The sequence below is a fragment of the Asterias amurensis genome, chromosome 14, assembly GCF_032118995.1.
Source record: "Asterias amurensis chromosome 14, ASM3211899v1".
Taxonomy (NCBI): Eukaryota; Metazoa; Echinodermata; class Asteroidea; order Forcipulatida; family Asteriidae; genus Asterias; species Asterias amurensis.
Window position 1 is genome coordinate 17,159,602 of NC_092661.1, and position 20,104 is coordinate 17,179,705.

A 20,104-nucleotide genomic window follows, 5' to 3' on the forward strand; every position below is an offset into this window, starting at 1 on the left:
TTAGGCGATGGGACTGACAATAAAATGACTCTCACGGAATTGGGACTCAAGTCAAGTCTAGGTAACGATACTCCTAAGATCATTTAAAACCCGGTTGCGATGCCCCAACCCTGCAGCGTGCGGTATGTTGACAAAACGTGTATACCTCACTTGCAATGCTGATTTCACGCTTATTCCAAATAGAACCTATCTTTCGGAAAGATAATAAGCGTCTTGAGTATCTTGTTTGTAGATACGTTCGCTAAAATAAAATAAAACACCTATGTCATTCGGGACTGTCTAAGAAATGGTTTTCACCCGTTTGTTAGAAAAACTGAACGAGCAATTAACTTAAATTTCGGGCAACTGGCTACTTTCAACCAAATCAAACGCATTACATCATATGTTTTTCATTTCATTTACAGTAATTACTTTCTTGAACTGTTCTTGACTATCTTTGACTTAATATCCACAATGATGTCTACACCCACTCACCCCCACGCACAGATAAATGCTTCTTGACTTGTGTCCGAGGCTTATACGGTCGGGGCTTTTACACGGTCGTGTCTCTTTAGACCTTTAACTTCAATAACAATACAGCTGTTGTGTATTGTGTAATCCGCATGCAATCACATCAGGAAAAAAACAGGAAGGAATGCAATATTCTATGAATGTAACGAAGTAGAGGGGTGCCTTTTGGATGAGTGAATAACAAAAAAGCAAATAAAAGATGGGTTGCCTTAAATGTCTTTTTGGGGGTAGTCTTACTCCATAACGCACCAAGGGCTGTAGTACACATAGATAAGAACACAGTACGAGACTGTGTGGGATAGCCACACCAGGCGTTCATACTGTAGCTAACAGATGCAGATGACTTGACACTAGGGAGAAATCATGCAAGAGTTACCGGGACAAGATGGGGGTCTTTACGGGTGGGTTGCAGTCTTGACGGCGTGGTCGGTCACTTTAATCTGGACGGTATTCTTTAAAGGACTTGGGATAATGTTGCCAACTTTGCAGGAGCAGTTTGGAACAACTACGACACTCACTGGTTGGGTAATTGCAGCAATTTGCACCACCGCCGGAGCAGGAGGTAATGATGGGGAAATTAATTTCTATGCTGCTTTAATTTGTCATGATTATGTCTATTTCTTCCTCAACACCGACGACTGTGGTACGCGCAATCTCCGACAACAACCTGCAACAGACTGAGGCAGATTCAAAATGAAATAATTCAACACACAATTTTGTTATTTTGACTACCATTAAGTACGCTCCGTACATGCAAACCTTGGATCACTCTAGATCAATGAAGCAGTTCTACATCGAAAGTTTCCTCAACAATTATTAATGACTTGATCTCTCTATATCTTATTCCATTAGGTATTTTTGCCGGACTAGTTGGCCGACGATTTGGGACCGGTGTCTCCGTTATGATGTGTGGGTTCATGGTCGGTGCTGCGTGTGTTGCCGGATCGTTTTCATCTAGCATTGTTCAGCTCTTTTTGATATTAATGGTGTTTGCAAGTAAGTGCTATAATGACATCGAACATAAATTATTCGAGAGCATAAAGGGATTTCTGTTTGGTCTAGAGTAACTCTAAACAAGGAAATGTTAATTTTTTTCTTGCAAAGTAAAATTTTATTTTCTGCCTGTATACTCAAACAGAACTTTCTTGTCTGACTGACTAACTGTCTGCTGCATACCCGGTGATAACGGTTATTTAGGCAATCTATCTGCTGGAGTTCTGTCCTCCTGATTGGAAATTGACAAGGACTGGAGGGGAAGGATTCAAAAGAGGGCGCTATTGATGGCGGGGCAGAAGCTCCCGGGAACAGAATCTGCTGCCCCACCGGTGCTATCGTAACGTCACCGAGACTCGTTTGATTCCTGGGCTGCGTAATTTTTATTTTTATCAAGTCTGTGTTATATGATTGTAACAAGGTGTGTATTCACTGATTAGCAAATGTACTGTTAATTCATTTCGTACAGGTTCTGGACTTGGACTATCACGGGTGCTCGCCAAAGCAGCAATTGTTCATCGGTTTCAAACAAATTTTGCAACAGCCGTCGGAGTTTCTAAAACAGGAGGTTCCATAGGTTTCCTTTTCTTTGCACCTCTGACCCAAATCTTCCTGGATACGTACGGCTGGAGTGGCACCTTGCTGCTCATTGGAGCAATCTCGTTTCATCTTGCCGTTTGTGGCGCCCTCATGGTCGTGGTTGATAAGAGGAGGACCTCTGAAGTGAGAAAATATGACAAAGTTGAACAAGAAGAAAATCAATCTGGGCAAGAAACCAACCACCGATGTAGCACATTGTGGAAGTGTGTAGTCGACAGCTTTGATATGAATCTACTTCGTAATCCGCGTTACTGGGCAGCAGCAACAATTTACTGTTCAACCCGTGCAACCCTCGATATGTGGACAATTTTCTTCGTGTCAATGGCCCAGTCGAAAGGATTCTCTCCCGAAGATGCGGCGATATTTGTCACCGTTGCGGGCGTTGGTAACGTGCTGTCCAAACTGATTCAAGGATTCATCGTAGACCGTGTATTCAAGTCTTATTTGGGTTTCATGTTTGTTATGTTAGCCACATCATCTGCTATGTTCTGCGCAACTCCGTGGCTGGACTCTTATTGGCTCATGATGATGTCATCTTTCTCTGTTTTGTTTTGCCTTGGTGTCCTCACTTGTCTTCAGGATCTTCTTTTCAAACAAGTCTTTGGTGTAGAGAGGATGGTCGGTGTATATGGCTGGTTGGGGTTAAAGACAGGAGCTCTACGCTTAGCCATTGAATTTCTTCCAGGTAAGAAGAGTTTGTTTCAGTTTAACTTGTTATTGTAGTTGTTTGTTCAACATTGACAAATTGAAAACGGTGTTACCCATGGTAACGGTTCTCGTATTGGTATTATGGTATTCCATTCGTACTTTCAAACAATAGCTAAAACAACTCGTTACACCTATGTTGATTGAGTTATGTTATAGTTTTATTAACAATATTACATTTCCTACAGTTTTATACTTTCAAGATGTTCTGTTAACCAAAAGACACGTGCAGCTCACATAACCAGATTACTCGTTTCCGTCTATATATTCAGTTCGTTTCTCTTCGTCTTCCATGTATGTAGGATTGTTGTATGATCTTAGCGGCAACTTCGATGGAGCATTTATCTTCATTGGTGTTGTGCAGTCTTTGGGTATGGTACCTCTGGTAGTGCTAATGAAAGATCGTCGAATGGGTGTATGCGGCTGGCCACTTAAATGACTTCAACAACAGCCGCGTCTGGCCACGTAAAGAAGAGAGAAAATTGCTGATGTAATGCAAAGGTGGTCTCTCATTGCTTAATTATTTTTCAAATGTATTTAAAGCCATTTGACCCTTTCGGTACAGAAAAAAAAAGTTCACAGATTTACAAATAGCTTACAGTGTGTACAGAAGGTAGTGGTGAAAGACTTCTCTTAAAATATTAGTCCATGAAATGCTTTACTTTTTGAGAAAACAGTAAAACAATATCAATTCTCGAACGCGAGAATTACGGATTTATTTTAAACACATGTCATGACACGGCGAAACGTGTGGATACAAGGATGGGTTTTCCCGTTATTTTCTCCCGACTCCGATGAGCCTAAATTTCCACAGGTTTGTTATTTTGTATAGAAGTTGTGATACACGAAGTGTGGGCCTTGGAAAATACTGTTTACCGAACGGGTCCAATGGCAAGGCACTGGACACGTTTGGTAATTGTCAAAGACCAGTATTCTCACTTGGTACTCCCAATATAAATGCATAAATTTGGGCTCAGTTGGTCATCGAAGTTGCAAGAGAAAAGCACAACTTGGTGTCCTTTTAGATGCATAATAAGAGGCTTCAGCAAACCCATTTTATTTTTTTAACTGAGAAATAATGTCTTTTCTTAAAAACTATGTTACTTTAGAGGGAGCCGTTTCTCATATTTTTTTGTACTATCAACAGCTCTCTCCATTGCTTGTTCCAAGTAAGTTTTCATGCTAATTACCCCTAGTGTACAGTGCATATCTTTAATACAGACGTTTTAACCTTGTTCACCGTTTAATGCAGACGATACTCCACTATATTATTTGTCCTTTTTTAAGACACTGGACACTATTGGAATTTGTCAAAGACCAGTCTTCCCACTTGGTGTATCTCAACATATGCATAAATAACAAACCTGTGAGAATTTTAGCTCAATTGATCATCGAAGTTGCGAGGTAACAATTAAATAAAAATATAAAAAAACGATTGTCACAAGGAACTTGTGTGCTTTCAGATGCTTGATTTCGACACCTCAAGTTCTAAACTTGGGGTCTCGAAATCAAATTCACGGAAAATTACTTCTTTCTCAAACAGTACGTCACTTCAGAGGGAGCCGTTTCTCACAATGTTTTTCAACTACCAACCTCTCCCCATTACTCGTTACCAAGTAATGTTTTATCCTAATAATTATTTTGCGTAATTACCAATAGTGTCCACTGCCTTTAACCCGGTACGGTTCTTAGCCAAGATGCGGCCATTCCAGTTGTAGAAAACTGTATTAATGATATTCGTATACAAGAATGCTTCAATACAGACTCTTGATCAATGATGACAAAACTAAATTTATAAAAGTACTATATAAAGCACCATTTATCTAAACCTAAATTGTCTGGTATGAAGATCAAGTTTTGAGATTCAAGAGTTGCACCAAATATATCTGTTAAAAACTTGGGTGCCTGATTTGATACAAATGTGTGTATTGATATTCATATTTCTAAGGCATGTTCCATTTCTGCCTTTCATCTTCATAACATTATACGTGTTTTGTAAACATCTGTCTATAAGGATTCTTCAGTCACCCTAATTCATGTTGATTATTGTAACTGCGAGACTTGCTGGTGGGGACCACGGAGGTAGAATGTGGTATACAAAGACAATGACCACACTACGCCAGTTCTGCGTCACCTGCACTGGTTGCCTATCAGATTTCGTATTGATTTTTAAAGTTCTCATTTTAACATGCAGTACAAGTTATCTAATTGGTGCAAAGAAATCATCCATAACAGACACTGTTTACGTTCTAACAATAAGTTGTGTTTATTTTTGCCCATGGCCAACATGTTACAAACATTGGGTGACAGATCCTTTTCATCGGCTGTCCCCAAACTATGGAATGAACCTCTCTCGGCGGGTTTAAACCACTAGTTGAAAACCTCTTCACCACACATTGATCAATCCATTGATATTTCAATTAAGCGAACATTATTTTGAGACTTTTTCTTTTTAATCATGCTTTCATCTAACTGTGCTTAGATTTATTACAGTTAAAACACACATTTATACAAACACAAAAACACACGTTCATTATTTTGTACATTGAAACTTTCAAATGAATGAACAGTTTATTTCACAAAAATAGTTACACAACTGTACTCGTTGAACTGTCGCTGCTGTATATGGTAGCAGCCACAAACACGAGTGCTTTCAGTAAAACCACTCCATAATAAAACAAGCTAAACTTCTCTTAAAGGGAATGTACACTATTGGTAATTGTCACAGACAGTTGGTGAATCTCAACATATTATGTATAAAATAACAAACCTGTGAAAATTTGTGGTCAATTGGTCATCGGAGGTGGGAGAAAATGATGAAAAAATAAAACATCCTTGTTGGACGAATTTGTGTGCTTTCAAATAGGAATAAAAGACTTCTAGCTAGAAGTCTTTTATTATTTTCGTGAGAAATTCCCTCTATTTCAAAATCTATGCTTCTTCAGATGGAGCCGTTTCTCACAATGTTTTATATTATCAACAGATATCCAATGCTCATTAACAAGTCAGTTTTAAAGTTAATATTTGTTTTGACTAATTACCAAACGTGTACCTTCACTTTAAAAAATAATGTTTCATTATTTTGTCAGATAAGTAGGAAAGAATGCTTGCTTATTTATTATGTGCATCCCTGGGGTTTTAGGTAACAGTTGTTGTTCAACTTATTTATTACTCTGTACACAAGAAACAACAACAGAAGTGTCATGAAAAAATTGCGCAATAATGTACTGCGACCATGACAAAATGTGACCCGCTTTGTGAAAATGAGTCCGATGTTGACAATTTAAAGAATTGAGTTATAAGCATGGCTGAAAAGGACACACGAGCAGCAGTAACTTGGTATTATGTCTGAGCATTGGGGTGTATCGCGTTGCCGAGTTACTCTCGTTTGAAATTAGCCAATGAACCATTTTTTTTTGAAAAAAGAATTACTAGTATAAAAAAACAAAATTCAACTACCATTTCGCGCAAAAGGATACAAATTAGACATATATGATCACAAAACTGTTGTGTTCAAAGCTTTATTGCCTAAAAGTAAGTGTTCTAAAGGTTAACCATGCAAATATAGATCTTTATAATAATAAAAATAAAAATATATATATATATATATATTGCACATTGCATTGGACGACATCTGACTCATTTTCACGGAGTGGGTCACAATAAGATGGAGTTTTTGACCACACCGTGTGATGACCACGGAATCATACGATCTTGAAGTATCTGTACGCTACCAGTGGGATCAGTGGGACTGCTGCAGCTGTGCCTATGAAGATGAACGCCTCGTTGAAGGTACCACTCATATCGTAAAACCAACCTGGAACAAAACAAAAAAAAACACGGAAAGCTCAGATTGTTAAATCCGTCGTAACTCAGCTTGCGTATTTACCTGTAATTGTTTGATATGTTTGATATAATATCTTGTATTTTGTATTTGTACTTAAATAAATATTTTTATATCCTAATGTTTTTCTGTAAATTTAAAAATAGTATATATATATTTCTTATGCTCTGTAATTTTAAACGCAATTCAGCCTCTGGCTGCCAAGTTTGGATGTTTTAAATAAACCAATAATATATATATGTTTTTCTTAATTGTTCCCAGATATCGCTTCATTTTCTCAAAACACAAGTAGGCCTACCGTTTAAAAGTTTAAGTTTATTTTTATCGAGATATATCAAAAATAAACAGGTACAATAGTAATAATAATATTCGTTTTTTATAAAGCACTTTTTACAAAGCGCTTCCAAAATCATGACCCCTAATCACTGGGCCTTCTCATTCCTTAAAACCATCTCAGCTCCCTGGGGAGTGTACAGCCAGTGCTGCCGTAGCGCTCTAAGCTTACCAACGTCAAGGACCATCTCTGCCCCCTAAGGTATTACCATTTTTCCCCTAGGTGGAGAGAAGCAATTGTAGTAAATTGAATTGCTCAGGGACACACGAGTATCACGACTGGGATTCGAACCCCCACTCTGCTGAACAGAAACACCAGAGCTCGAGTTCGGTGATCTCATCCGTTCGGCCTAGACACCCCAAATAACCAACAAAAGAACCACCAGTTTAAAGAAATCTACCTAAACAAATTAATACCAAGAACACTATATGTGGAGCCATTATGCGAGATGTTGGTGATAAACCAGCATCCTGGCTCGGAATTGACCCCGAGCTGAGTCACAGGGGGCCAGAACCATTTCCGACCAATGAATCAGAGTCTTATATCAAATTGACCCCAAAGGGTATCACACTGACGCAGTTTGGTCAATTTTTTTGAACAAATTTTCTGGGTAAACCTGACCCGAGAATGGGTCAGGGTTAGGCCCCCTGGCACTCTCGGAGTCTGGGGCTAATCTGATCAAAGCGTTTCGTAGAATGCTGCTTTGTTCCAGAATGACTCAATAACTTACCTGGAATAAATTCCACACACAGTCTTAAGATTGTCAGTTTGATTCCAAACCAGCCAAAAATACCGGACAGTAACTCGGCTCCAAATATCTGTTTGAACAGAACATCCTGAAGACAGGTCGTAATGCCGATGCAAAACATAAATATAGAAGATGATGTCATCAGTAGCCAATAGGAGTTCAGCCAGGGAGTTGCTATTAACATTGCAGAAGATACAATCGTCATTACACACAGAGGTGCCCAGCAAGACCTAAACACTCGATCAATAAGATATCCTTGAATGAGTTTGGATATCAGGTTGAAAACGCCCGCAACGGTGACAAATATTGCTGCATCTTCGGGAGAGAATCCTTTCGATTGTGCCATCGACACAAAGAAGATAATCCACATGTCAAAAACTGTATAGTTAACACAATAAATTGCTGCTGCCGCCCAGTAACACATGTTTCGGAGGAGTTTCAAATCCAAGTTGTGCGTTACGTACTTCCAAAACGTGCCACATCGGGAGGTGACGTCATTTTCAGAATGGTCTTCGTTTTGCTCCATCGCGATGTACGCATGCGTGTGAGGTAAGTTTTTATCAACAACGACCATGAGTGCGCCACATACGACAAGATGAAACGAGAGCCCTCCAATGAGCATCATGGTTCCCCTCCAGCCGTACGTATCCAGGAAGAGTTGGATGAGGGGCACCAGCGTGAGCATTGCAATGGAAGAGCCCGACTTGGAAATACCGACGGCTGTTGCATAGTTCGTGGTAAACCGCTGACCGACTGCTGCCATGGTAAGAACTGTTGGGATTCCAAGCCCAACACCTGATAGGAAGATCGTGTCAAAATGAAACTAATATTATTTAAATCCTATACAGCGCATTACATCATCAAACAATTTCAAAAGCACACACCTAAATTACCGGAATCTGGGTTAAATCTGACTAGGGCCCAATTTCATAAAGATGTAAAACAGAAAAAAACACAAGGCAATTTACATTGCTAAGCTACTTTGAGTGGTGCACCAGCTTCAACAATGCTAACTTCATGAAGTTTTGGCTGGTAAACTGTCTCTGTTAAGAAATACTTTTCTGTGCTTAGCAACTTAGTGTGCTTACATGGTTTATGAAATTGGGTCTAGGACGTTTTAAGAGTGCATTCAAACTTACAATGATGTACCAAACAAATAAAACTCTAAAAACAGTGTTTAGAATTTCAACATATTTCTAAGCATACGTTTTGTGCCCACGTTTTCCACATGTATAACCCTAAACGTGTTATAGGTTATTGTGTGTGTTTGATTTCTAAGTGGCAAAGTTATAATCAATAAAATATGTTTAAAGACTCTGGACACTGTTGGTAATTGTCAAAGACCAGTCTTCTCGCTTGATGTGTCTTAACTTATGAATACAATAACAAAACTGTGAAAATTTGAATTCGAGATAATAATGATACAAAAAACACCCTTGTCAAAAGAAGGTGCACCTTCGTTAGACACATGTGTGCTTTCAGATGCTTGATTATGAGACCTAAAATTCTAACTCTGAGGTCTCGAAATAAAATTTGTGGAAAATTACTTCTTTTTGAAAACTGAATTACTTCAGAGGGCGCCGTTTTTCACATCGTTTTATACTATCAACCTCTCCCCATTACTCGTCACCAAGAAAGGTTTTATGATAATCATTGAGTATTAACCTAAAGTGTCCACTGCCTTTAAAAAGTGAGTACAACATTTCTGTTTAAACTCCAAAGAATTTTTTTTGTCTTTCTTCTTTTTACAGTTATACTCTCATTCTCACCTGCAAGCGTTAGTGATATGGACAAGTGAATAATGCTTGTTGACAAAGACCCAACTACGACCGCGGCGCCGACGATAAACCCAGTCATCATAATGGAGGCACCGGTCCCAAATCGACGGCCAATTAAACCTGCAAATGGGGCTGTAAAAATAAAAGATTTTTTTATCAGTGGAAAATGAAAATAATAATTTAAAGACCTGCTTGAACGAAAAATAATGTCAAGTCGTGAATTTCACTGATTTTCATTTAAAATGTTTTCAATCAATCAGACATCGAGTCATTTGACTATAAATAGATTTGAATTGTGTAAAAAAAAATATAAATACCACAGTTTCGCTATTCCAATTGGTGGAGAGCGCGTCACGTGTGTGTGTATAAACAAGTTGTTTATGACCAGTAAAATGTGTCGAAACATGGGCGTGACACGCGAGCTTGCACCTGTTCTTTTAAGACAGTTTCTTCATTCCTATTGGTCGACGGCTGAAACACTTGTGCCACATCACGCGATACGCGCGACGCACACAACATTCCCTTATAAGGAGAAGGCCTATACCATTTCATAGCTGGAGGGGTGTTGTGTTGAAAAAAATCAATGCACAATTGTAATAGTTGCATTTATTTTTACTTTTTGACCAAAAAGTGTTGATGTTTTTGACCGAAAAGGTATTTATGAATGGGAATTAAAGTGTGTTGAATCGATTTTCAACTATTGGTTTAAACCCGCCGAGGCCTCGTTCTTGATAATTTACCTCGACTTCGTCTCGGTAAAATTATCAAGAACCAGGTCTCGTTGGGATTAAACCACTAGTTGAAAACCTCTTAATCATTTTGCATACCCTTATCCAGATATTTTCTGAAAGATTCGCGAAAAGCTCCGTTAGAATAACTTCTAACACTGACTTTCTTGGCCATACTGTTGCATTATTTTGTACTCTTAAACTGTTAAAATTCACTGATTTTCATCATTTGAAATTGGGCAAAATATTATGTACAATTTGATCTGCAATCACTCTTCCTGTATTTTCGAGAAAAAAAACTACAATAACTACTACTCGAATGCATACTCATTATAATTTTATAATTCATGACTTTAATAATAGTAAGAGTCAACTTAATGATGACTCGCTTTTGAGTTGTTGGTAGATACATGTATACGTATTCGTCTGTCCGTGTTGTCCCTTGTCTTTGTCTTTGTTTGTGTTCCTTGGTTGAATCATGCTACATGTTTGTCTGTCCAGAGGTTAGGGCACAAAAGCATTTCGCTTAACCTTACACCTAAATGTTGTCTTTAAATTGCTGCTTTTTTGAAGTATTGTGTACCCACTCATACCTCATACTATATTGCTTGTTTAATTTCGACCTAAATGTACATTATTGTATTATTGTTTTGTATGACAGCTTTGGAATAAATGTATTGAAATTTAATCACTCATCTTATGTCATAGTTGGGAGCTCCAATTTGTAAAGCCACTTTGTTGCAGCGTTGAGGTATAACAAAGCAAGCTCACATACAATGACGTCAAAGCGTTGTCATTTTGACGCGCGCCGTCAACGGCAGAAGTGTTTTTAGTTTGTCCAAACCTTGAGGTTGGGGCCTGATTTTTAAATCGTTATTACGAAATATCAAATTAATGGCGAACAAACGCATTATAATTGCCTCAATTACTCTTTTTGTTGACTTATAATTTATTTGTTGACTCATTGGCTGCCCCTCGTCGTCTTTGGGTCAAAACCTTCCACACAACATTTTACTCTGTCTCAACCTTCCCACCTCACGGTCATTTCCTATACGGCCCCACTATTTTCTTTCTGTGAATTGAAAAATTCACTTAAAACCCACCTCACGGCCACTGCCTACGACCCAGTGGCTCCATTTTCTTTCGGTGGATTGAAAACTTCCCTTCAAACCCACCTCACAGTCACTGCCTACGGCACAGTGGCTTCTTTTCTTTCTGTGAATTGTTGTTTTGTTGATGTTCGGTTGAGGTTTCACTTTGAGCAACGACTGTCATTCAAGTGTTCTGGCCGATCCGAACGCACAGCTCTACACAGAGTTTGTGAATCAGATTCAACAGTCCCCATTAGTGCACTCGGCCAAAAGGGACCGTACAGGAGCGAGTGTCAACAAAACAGGAACCATCTACGCATAATGAGCAAAGAATTGCTCTATGGGAAGTTCCATTCTCACATTTTTGCATTTGGGTACTGGTGAGAGCTGGAGTGACCCGAAATTCAACTCGATTCAATTCAACTCGACATTTAGTTCCATATTATTGCCAAATATGGAGGCATATTCAAAAGACGCAGTCTTGTATAGATAATATACTTATCAACAAAATACTGGACCTCAGAAAAGAACTTAAAATACAACATTCGTATTGTTTGTATCATTATAAGTCCCTTTGTTTACTTCGTAGACTGTTCTACTAGCGTTATTTATACCTTGTTTAAAGGCAGTGGACACTATTGGTAATTGTCAAAGACTAGCCTTCACAGTTGGTGTATCTCAACATATGCATAAAATAACAAACCTGTGAAGACTTGAGCTCAATCGGTCCTCGAACTTGCGAGATAATAATGAAAAAAAAAAACACCCTTGTCACACGAAGTTGTGTGCGTTTAGATAGTTGATTTAAAGACCTCAAGTTTTAAATCTGAGGTCTCGAAATCAAATTCGTGGAAAATTACCTCTTTCTCGAAAACTATGGCACTTCAGAGGGAGCCGTTTCTCACGATGTTTTATACCATCAACCTCTCCCCATTACTCGTCAGAAAGAAAGGTTTTATGCTAATAATTATTTTGAGTAATTACCAATAGTGTCCACTGCCTTTAACCAACCTGTAGTTTAGTGCTGTTATCCTGTTTTGTTTTGTATTGTTGTAACGGGCACAGCCATCACAAGCCTCAGCTTTAAAGGTGATGCCTCCCACATAACGACAGACAAGTATACGAAACAGGACTTACAAACAAAGAAAAGGCCAATTAACGAGCTAAGACGGAACTAGAGGGTAGTGAAAGCATGAATAGAGAAACTAAAAGACTCAAAGGATGAACATGAGCAGAAGCTAGTCATGGACAGGATATATAGAAATAAAATTCTCAGTTGTTTCAGGACACTGCCGTCGATTTCACAAAGAGTTAGGACTCGTCTTATCTCAAGTTAGGATGAGTAAATTGTAACTCGTCCTAACTTAGGGTTAATCTTAAAGGCAGTGGACACTATTGGTAATTACTCAAAGTAATTACTAGCATAAAACCTTATTTGGTAACGAGTAATGGGGAGCTGTTGTTAATATTAAACACTGTGAGAAATGGCTCCCTCTGAAGTAACATAGTTTTCGAGAAAGAAGTAACTTTCTCCGGATTTGATTTCGAGACCTCAGATTTAGAATTTGAGGTCTCGAAATCAAGCATCTGAAAGCACACGGTTGTTTTTTCTTTCATTATTATCTCGAAACTTCGACGACCATGAGCTCAAATATTCACAGGTTTTTTATTGTATGCGTATGTTGGGATACACGAAGATAGAAGACTGGTCTTTTACAATTACCAATAGTGTCCAGTGTCTTTAAGGTCTCTGCATGCTACAGTGCAGGGTTGGGACTCGTCCTAAGTCATTATAAGAGTCTTAAGTTAGGAAGAGTTTTGTGTGAAATCGACGGCTGGCCACGTTTGGTAAATTGTCAAAGACCAGTATTTCCACTTGGTCTATCCAAATATATTGTGAAGCTTTGGGTTCATTGTTGATCGAAGCATCGAAGTTGCAAGAGAATAATGAAAGAAAAAACAAGGTTGTTGCATTACTTTGTGATGTGCTTTCAGATGCATAATAAAGGGCTTCAGCTGGAGTCCTTATTATTTGAGTGAGAAATTACCTCGTTACTTTAGAGGGAGCCGTTGGCGTTTCTTTTAAATATCAACAGCTCTCCATTGCTCATAAATACTACCAGGTAAGTTTTTATGCTAACCGTTATTTTGAGTAATTACGAATAGTGTCCAGTACCTTTTAGGAGGCCAACATGAACGCAATACTGGCCCCGTGCAGACGTTACTATATAGACCTATAGAGTCTAGGCCTACTATTTTTGAGGAATGGTTAAAGGAACACGTTGCCTTGGATCGGACGAGTTGGTCAAAACAAAAGCGTTTGTAACCGTTTTTTATATGATGCATATGGTTGGAAAGATGTTTTAAAAGTAGAATACAATGATCCACACAAGTTTGCCTCAAAATTGCTTGGTTTTCCTTCTACTGTGCGAACTAACACCGTCGGCCATTTATGGGAGTCAAAATTTTGACCCCCATAAATGGCCGGCGTGTTAGTCGACGAGGTAAAAGGAAAACCACGCAATTTTAAAGCATGTTTGTGTGGATCATTGTATTCTACTATTACAACATCTTTCTACCCATATGCATTTTATAAGAAACGGTTTTACAAACGCTTTTCAAAGACCAACTCGACCGATCCAAGGCAACGTGTTCCTTTAACGAAACTTACACGCCAATCCCATGGCAGTACCCGTCGTTGCAATCACCCAGCCAATAAGCGATGTTGTCGTCTGAAACTGCTCTTGCAGTGTGGGTAGCATGACCGCCATACCCTTTACAACAACTGTCCAAACTGCATACAACATCCACATTGTGAAGACTGTGATACACCCAGAAATACCGCCATCTTGGTACCCAGGTACAACTGCCATGGTCCCTTAAAGGTAACGGTTTTCCGTCAGTTACACATGGTTACACACTCACTGGTCGCACCTAATGGTGTTGTGTACACAATTCAAAACAACCTTCATCATGACCGGAATACATAGACTAGCTTGGATGTACATTTTAACATATCGTGGCTGGTTGAAAAACTGACGATGCGTGACGAAATCACAACACCTCGTAATCACCCACGTACCTTATACAAACAATGGGCGACCTGGCGTATGTGAGTTTGTGCGTGCGCACTTGCCGTCGATTTCACAAACTGACAAAGAGTTATAGGACTCGTCTTATCTCGAGTTAGGACGAGTAACTCGTCCCATGCTCGTCCTAACTTAGGATTAATCTTAAGGTCTGCATGCTACAGTGCAAGGTTGGGACTCGTCTTAAGTCCTAAGATTAGTCTTAAGTTAGGAAGAGTTTTGTGAAATCGACGGTTGGTTCTTCACTCAACTATGGTGTCGTATGTCGTATAGATATAATAAAGAAACACCAACTTTTTTGAGACCTGATAACATTTGTGTACACTTTCGCCCACCAAATCGAAAAACACAACTGAATACCAACCACCCTCGTGTGCTATTACCCAAATTTTGAACCACCGCTAGTGACAGGAAAGTTGCAAAAAATATATAAATATATGCTATAATATTTCCATGTAAACACCACAAACGGTAAATGAAAACGTGTGTATTCACAATTCTTGTCTCCAATGATTCAACTTTACACGAAGGCAACGGTGCAGAGTGGCGGTACCACACCTTAGTACAAAGAGATCTAATCACACTCACTAATCGGCCGTCCTGCAGGAGGTCTCCGATCTTTTTCCACTGGTCAGACAGGGGCATTGTCAGGATAAGGGTAACAAAACAAATTTAATATTCTTTATCCCCGATGAAAATTTAACATTTATTAGAACGTTTTATTATTTCCCATTATTTCTGAAATTCTCTTCTCTTTTTTTTTTGGGGGGGGGGGGGGGTGAGGAAACGGTTGGGTTATATCGAAGTCGCCACATTACCTCATATAGATTTTTTCGCTGGTTTATAATTATAAATGTGACCTTTCACCAGAATTTGGCGTTGGCAAATTTTCCGCAGATTACTCGATTTTAGTAATTGTACATGTATCTCCCCTTTCGTAATGGGTGAAGTTTCATCAGCTTAAACAAAGGACATCTCTATATCTGATATTGGGTTTAAAGCCATTGAATACTTTCGGTACAGAAACAAAAATTTCACAGATTTACAAATAACTTACAGGGTTTACAGAAGGTAATGGTGAAAGACTTCTTTTGAAATAGTGATACAAAAATGCTTACAATATCAATTCTCGATATCGAGAATTACGGATTTATTTTAAACACATGTCATGACACGGCGAAGAGTGCGGAAACAAGGTTGGGTTTTCCCGTTATTTTCTCCCGACTCCGATGACCGATTGAGCGTAAATTTTCACAGGTTTGTTATTTTATATATAAGTTGTGATACACGAAGTGTGGGACTTGGACAACACTGTTTACCGAAAGTGTCCAATGGCTGTAAATGTCGAACAAGTTTTAGCCATCACAACCGCTAATAACGCATGTACCGGTACCTTCAAAACATTGCTCACCAAAACCTAATTATTTCGGCAGGCTTTTTAATAGGTTTTTAAGTGTGGCCTTTAACCGGCTGATGTATAATATCTGTTCGATAGTTTTAACTATTGTTCTTGTATTTTTCAGTGTATATTCCATTGTTAAACTTTCTGTACCTTTTTTATATTGTAATTCGCATCTGTAGGCCTACATATTTTGTTTAATGAAACTTGCGCCTAATAAATGAATAAATTGTAAATTGATTTGTATAAACAATTTTTACAATCGCGACGTTTGTCGTCATAAAGGTTACAGCGCACTACCACGTTTGTGTGGATTGATCGTGTTTTGTTTTTATAAATAATGTTACCGTTAATTAAAAATGTAGTAAATATAAACTTAAAATATCTTAACTGAAGGCCGTTTGTGTTCAGGAGTATTCCAATAATAATACAGGTTTACACATAGTGAAATAAACCTGTACAAATTGGGGCATTACAAAAATTACAATGCGTTTTTCCCCCCAACATTTGTTGACGAAGTGGTTGGTAAATAAACGCCGTACCTACTGTAAACAACACAAATAATAAGCCGTTTTTTATACATATTTGTTTAAGAAAACTGAAGGAACTGGGTCTTGACACCCCGGTCTTAATAAAACTTATAAACTAAGCGTTCGAGTGTTCTATATAATTATGTATATAGGTACAAAGTAAAAAGCAATTCCTTGTTAGTGTTTACAGGTAAGTTTCCACTTGAGTGTAGTATTTAAAAACCATTTTAAAATGTCGTGGGATCGAACCCAAGCCATGTGATTTTTTTTTCTCCACAGAACTCGGATAAGTACTGACATTGCTAACACACATCGGTGTGTATAAGTGCATATTAGTTGCGTGATAATAATGAAATAAAACAGATGCTTCGATTTCGAGACCTCAAAATCTAATTCTGTGAGGTCTCGAAATCAAATTCGTGGAAAATTACTTTTTTTCTCTCGAAAACTACGTTACTTCAGAGGGAGCCGTTTCTCACAATGTTTTATACTATCAACCTCTCCCCATTACTTGTTACCATGTAAGGTTTTATGCTAATAATTATTTTGAGTAATTACCATTAGTGTCCACTGCCTTGTAAGTATGATTTTATTTATGCTATTGAAGAAGCTATATCGTTACAGCACTTAAACGTGTCAACGGAGGACTTTGAAGTCCAATGAACATCTCCAATTGAGTGAAGTCCAAAGAACTGCGCAGAAGCGTCACTGGCTTCGACCAATAATGCAAATTATGAAACAAGAAAAATCCCGCAAGCTGTGAAAGAACATCTTGAGAAGTGGATACGTCACTTAACAAAAGAATCATGTGTGTAGACAACATCAACAAGTACTCAGTCGAGTTTCTGTTCACATGGGCGGGAGAAAAGGGGGAAGGACCCTGCAAAAGAAATGGGTTGTCTCTGTACACGAATGGGAGAAGGGGGGGGGGGGGGCGCTGCAAAAGAAACGGGTTAGATTATGGCCTACCCTTGATGACCTCCTTTTACGTCAAATGGATCCATAGACAAAGTCGTTCAATGGTGGTCAGGAAACAAAACCATCCTCCGATGTGGCAATGGGGAGGATATTGAAGTTCTGTAGTCACAAAAATAAGAGAATGTTTACCATTAAGTAAATAAAGAAGTAAATACATACATATTAAAGACACTGGACACTATTGGTAATTGTCAAAGACCAGTCTTCTCACTTGGTGTGTGTCAACATATGCATAAAATAACAAACCAGTGAAAATTTGAACTCAATTGGCAGTCGAAGTTGTGTGTCTTTAAATACTTGATTTCGAGACCTCAAAATCTAATTCTGATGTCTCGAAATAGAATTCGTGGCAAATATCCTCTTTCCGAAAACAATGTTACTTCAGAGGGAGTCGATTGTTTCTAACGATGTTTTATACTATCAACAGCTCCCCATGACTAGTTACCAAGTAAGGTTTTGTGCTAATAATTTTTTGAGTAACTATACCAATAGTGTCCACTACCTTTAAAGCAAGGGCCACTATTTGTAATTTTCAAAGACTACTCTTCACACTTGGTGTACTTGAACATTATGCATAAAGCTACATTACTTTAGAGGGAGCTGTTTCTCACAATGTTTTATACTATCAACCTCTCCCCGTTACTCGTAGTCAAGTAAGGTATTAAGGTTTTAAGATAATAATTGTTTTGAGTAATTACCATGTCCACTGCCTTTAAATAACAAATCTGTGAACATTTGGGTTCAGTTGGTCATCGCAATTGCAATAGTGGATGCAAAGAAAGAAAAACACCATTGTTACACAAATTTGTGTGCTTGCAGATATTCCAAGGTTCGTAGTTTTATTCAAACAATTTAATTTAATTAAAATAGAGAAAATACCCTGATATGGTAAAATAGTGAATGGACCAGAATTTTGAGTAACCTTTTATGGCCTCATCCACAAAATATTCTGAATTCTCCCAATTCTTATGAAAGAAAAACACCCTTGTTGCACTGTGTGCTTTCAGATGCCTAAAAAGTATTCCCATGGTTGTTTTGTATTTAACTAATTTAATGTAGTTAAAAAAGGGAAGGTACACGTTTGGTAATTACTCAAAACAGTATTAACTTAAAAACTGACTTTTTTGGGCAACGAGCATTGGAAAGCTGTTAAAGGATTTGGGTACTTTTTGTAACACAAAACACAACGTCCACAGATTTACATTAAACTTACACCGTTTGAAGACAATAATAGTAGAAAGCTCTCCTGAAAATATTACTTGCTGAGGTGCTGTAGTTTTGAGAAAAACAATGTCATGAAAATACGTTTTTACATGCTAAAATAATTTTCGTCTCATGATCACTGAGACGAAAATTATTTTCTTGACATTGTTTTACTCTTTTCTCAAAAACTGCAGCACCTATTTTCAGGCAAGCTTTCTACTATCATTATCTTCAAACTGTGTAAGTTTAATGTAAATCTGTGGACATATTTTTGTCCTACAAAAAGTACATAGACCCTTTAGAAGGTACAAAACATTGTGAGAAACAGCTCCCTCTGAAGTAGCATAGATTTTGAGAAAGAGGTAATTTCTCACGAAAATAATAAAAGACTTCTAGCTAGAAGTCTAGCTAGTTTTGTGAAATCTTTATCATTATCATCTCACTCACCCAGTGTTTTTTGCTCCCTCTCTTCCACCATCCTCTGGACTAGGCTGTGTCCACGCTATCTTAAAAACCATGATTCCACTATTCCTTTTCGCAAACCGAAATCTCCAGTTCCCGTCAGTTGTAGCAAAGAATGTGTTCAATGGAGTTTTTAGTCCACGTGCAAGCTCAACAACAAGGCTGTGGTTCGAACTGCGAGGTCAAAATAGTCCAGCGTGGTCAATGCCGATTGTTCATTTCTCCTGCACGGCCGAAAAGGATGTTTTGAAACTCATTTTGTCTGTTTGTTTCTCCCAGTTCTGGATGTTAAGACAGGTTGTCGTAGTTCGCCTAAAATATATCCAAATAGTAAGCAAACTACAGAGAAAAGTTCTGTAAATGAAATGTCTTTTCTGAATTCTTCCTCAGAAGTTATAAAGTGAGTGGTCAATCCAGTCAGCCCGTCGTCCATCTTGCCCGCCGCCCCGTACAAAACTACCTAACGAGCGTGGCATTGCTCTTTTCCCTGCAGCACAGCATTTCGCTAGTGAACCAGAAATACCTCATTTGCATACATAACGAGGTAAAATCTGCATACGTAACAATGCCACATTCCTTTGCCTCAGAGACGCGCTGAATACAAATTAAAGGCATGGACACGTTTGGTATATTTTGCATGTAAAAGATTGGCCCAATTTCATGGCTCTGCTTACCGTAAGCTCAGAATCGGCGCTTACGGAAGCAGGGAATTATTTGCTTACGGGGGGCAAGCGTATTTCACGGGTTAGCGGCGAATTTTGGCTTCTGCGTTTGCGTACTTCCCGTTACTATGCATTCTAGGCGTACAAGGGCTAGCGCAGAATTTCGGCGCTTGCACGTAAGCGGGGAATCGTGATCGTAAGCGCGGAATTCGGCGGTAAGCAGAGCCATGAAATTGGGCAGCAGCTGTACCAATATGTTTGCATACAATAACAATCTGTGCAAATTTTGACTCAATTGGTCATCGAATATGCAAAAGAGTAATGAAAGAAAACACCTTTGTTCTATTACTTTGTGTGCTATGGCTCTGCTTACCGTAAGCACAGAATCGGCGCTTACGGAAGCAGGGAATTCTGTGCTTACGGCAAGCGTATTTCACGGGTTAGCGGCTA

General features: G+C 38.6%; 2 protein-coding genes across 3 annotated transcripts; one reads left to right on the plus strand and one right to left on the minus strand.

The window, feature by feature from the left end:
- Positions 1-627: 627 nt before the first annotated feature.
- Positions 628-6,401, plus strand: LOC139947414 (monocarboxylate transporter 12-like). The gene is made up of 4 exons (XM_071945317.1): positions 628-1,072; positions 1,363-1,506; positions 1,973-2,788; positions 3,111-6,401. Exons 1-4 carry the CDS (start codon positions 874-876, stop codon positions 3,245-3,247), a joined length of 1,296 nt encoding a protein of 431 aa, XP_071801418.1. The 5' UTR covers positions 628-873; the 3' UTR covers positions 3,248-6,401.
- Positions 6,402-6,494: 93 nt separating this feature from the next.
- Positions 6,495-19,573, minus strand: LOC139947415 (monocarboxylate transporter 12-like). Of its 2 annotated transcripts, XM_071945319.1 has the most exons (5): positions 18,978-19,573; positions 17,319-17,426; positions 9,504-9,644; positions 7,717-8,529; positions 6,495-6,625 (listed from the first exon to the last, which is right to left on the minus strand). In XM_071945319.1, exons 3-5 carry the CDS (start codon positions 9,592-9,594, stop codon positions 6,513-6,515), a joined length of 1,017 nt encoding a protein of 338 aa, XP_071801420.1. In that variant the 5' UTR covers positions 9,595-9,644; positions 17,319-17,426; positions 18,978-19,573; the 3' UTR covers positions 6,495-6,512. The 2 variants fall into 2 exon arrangements, with proteins under 2 accessions (XP_071801420.1, XP_071801419.1); XM_071945318.1 differs by lacking the exons at positions 17,319-17,426; positions 18,978-19,573 and adding an exon at positions 14,003-14,282.
- Positions 19,574-20,104: the final 531 nt, after the last annotated feature.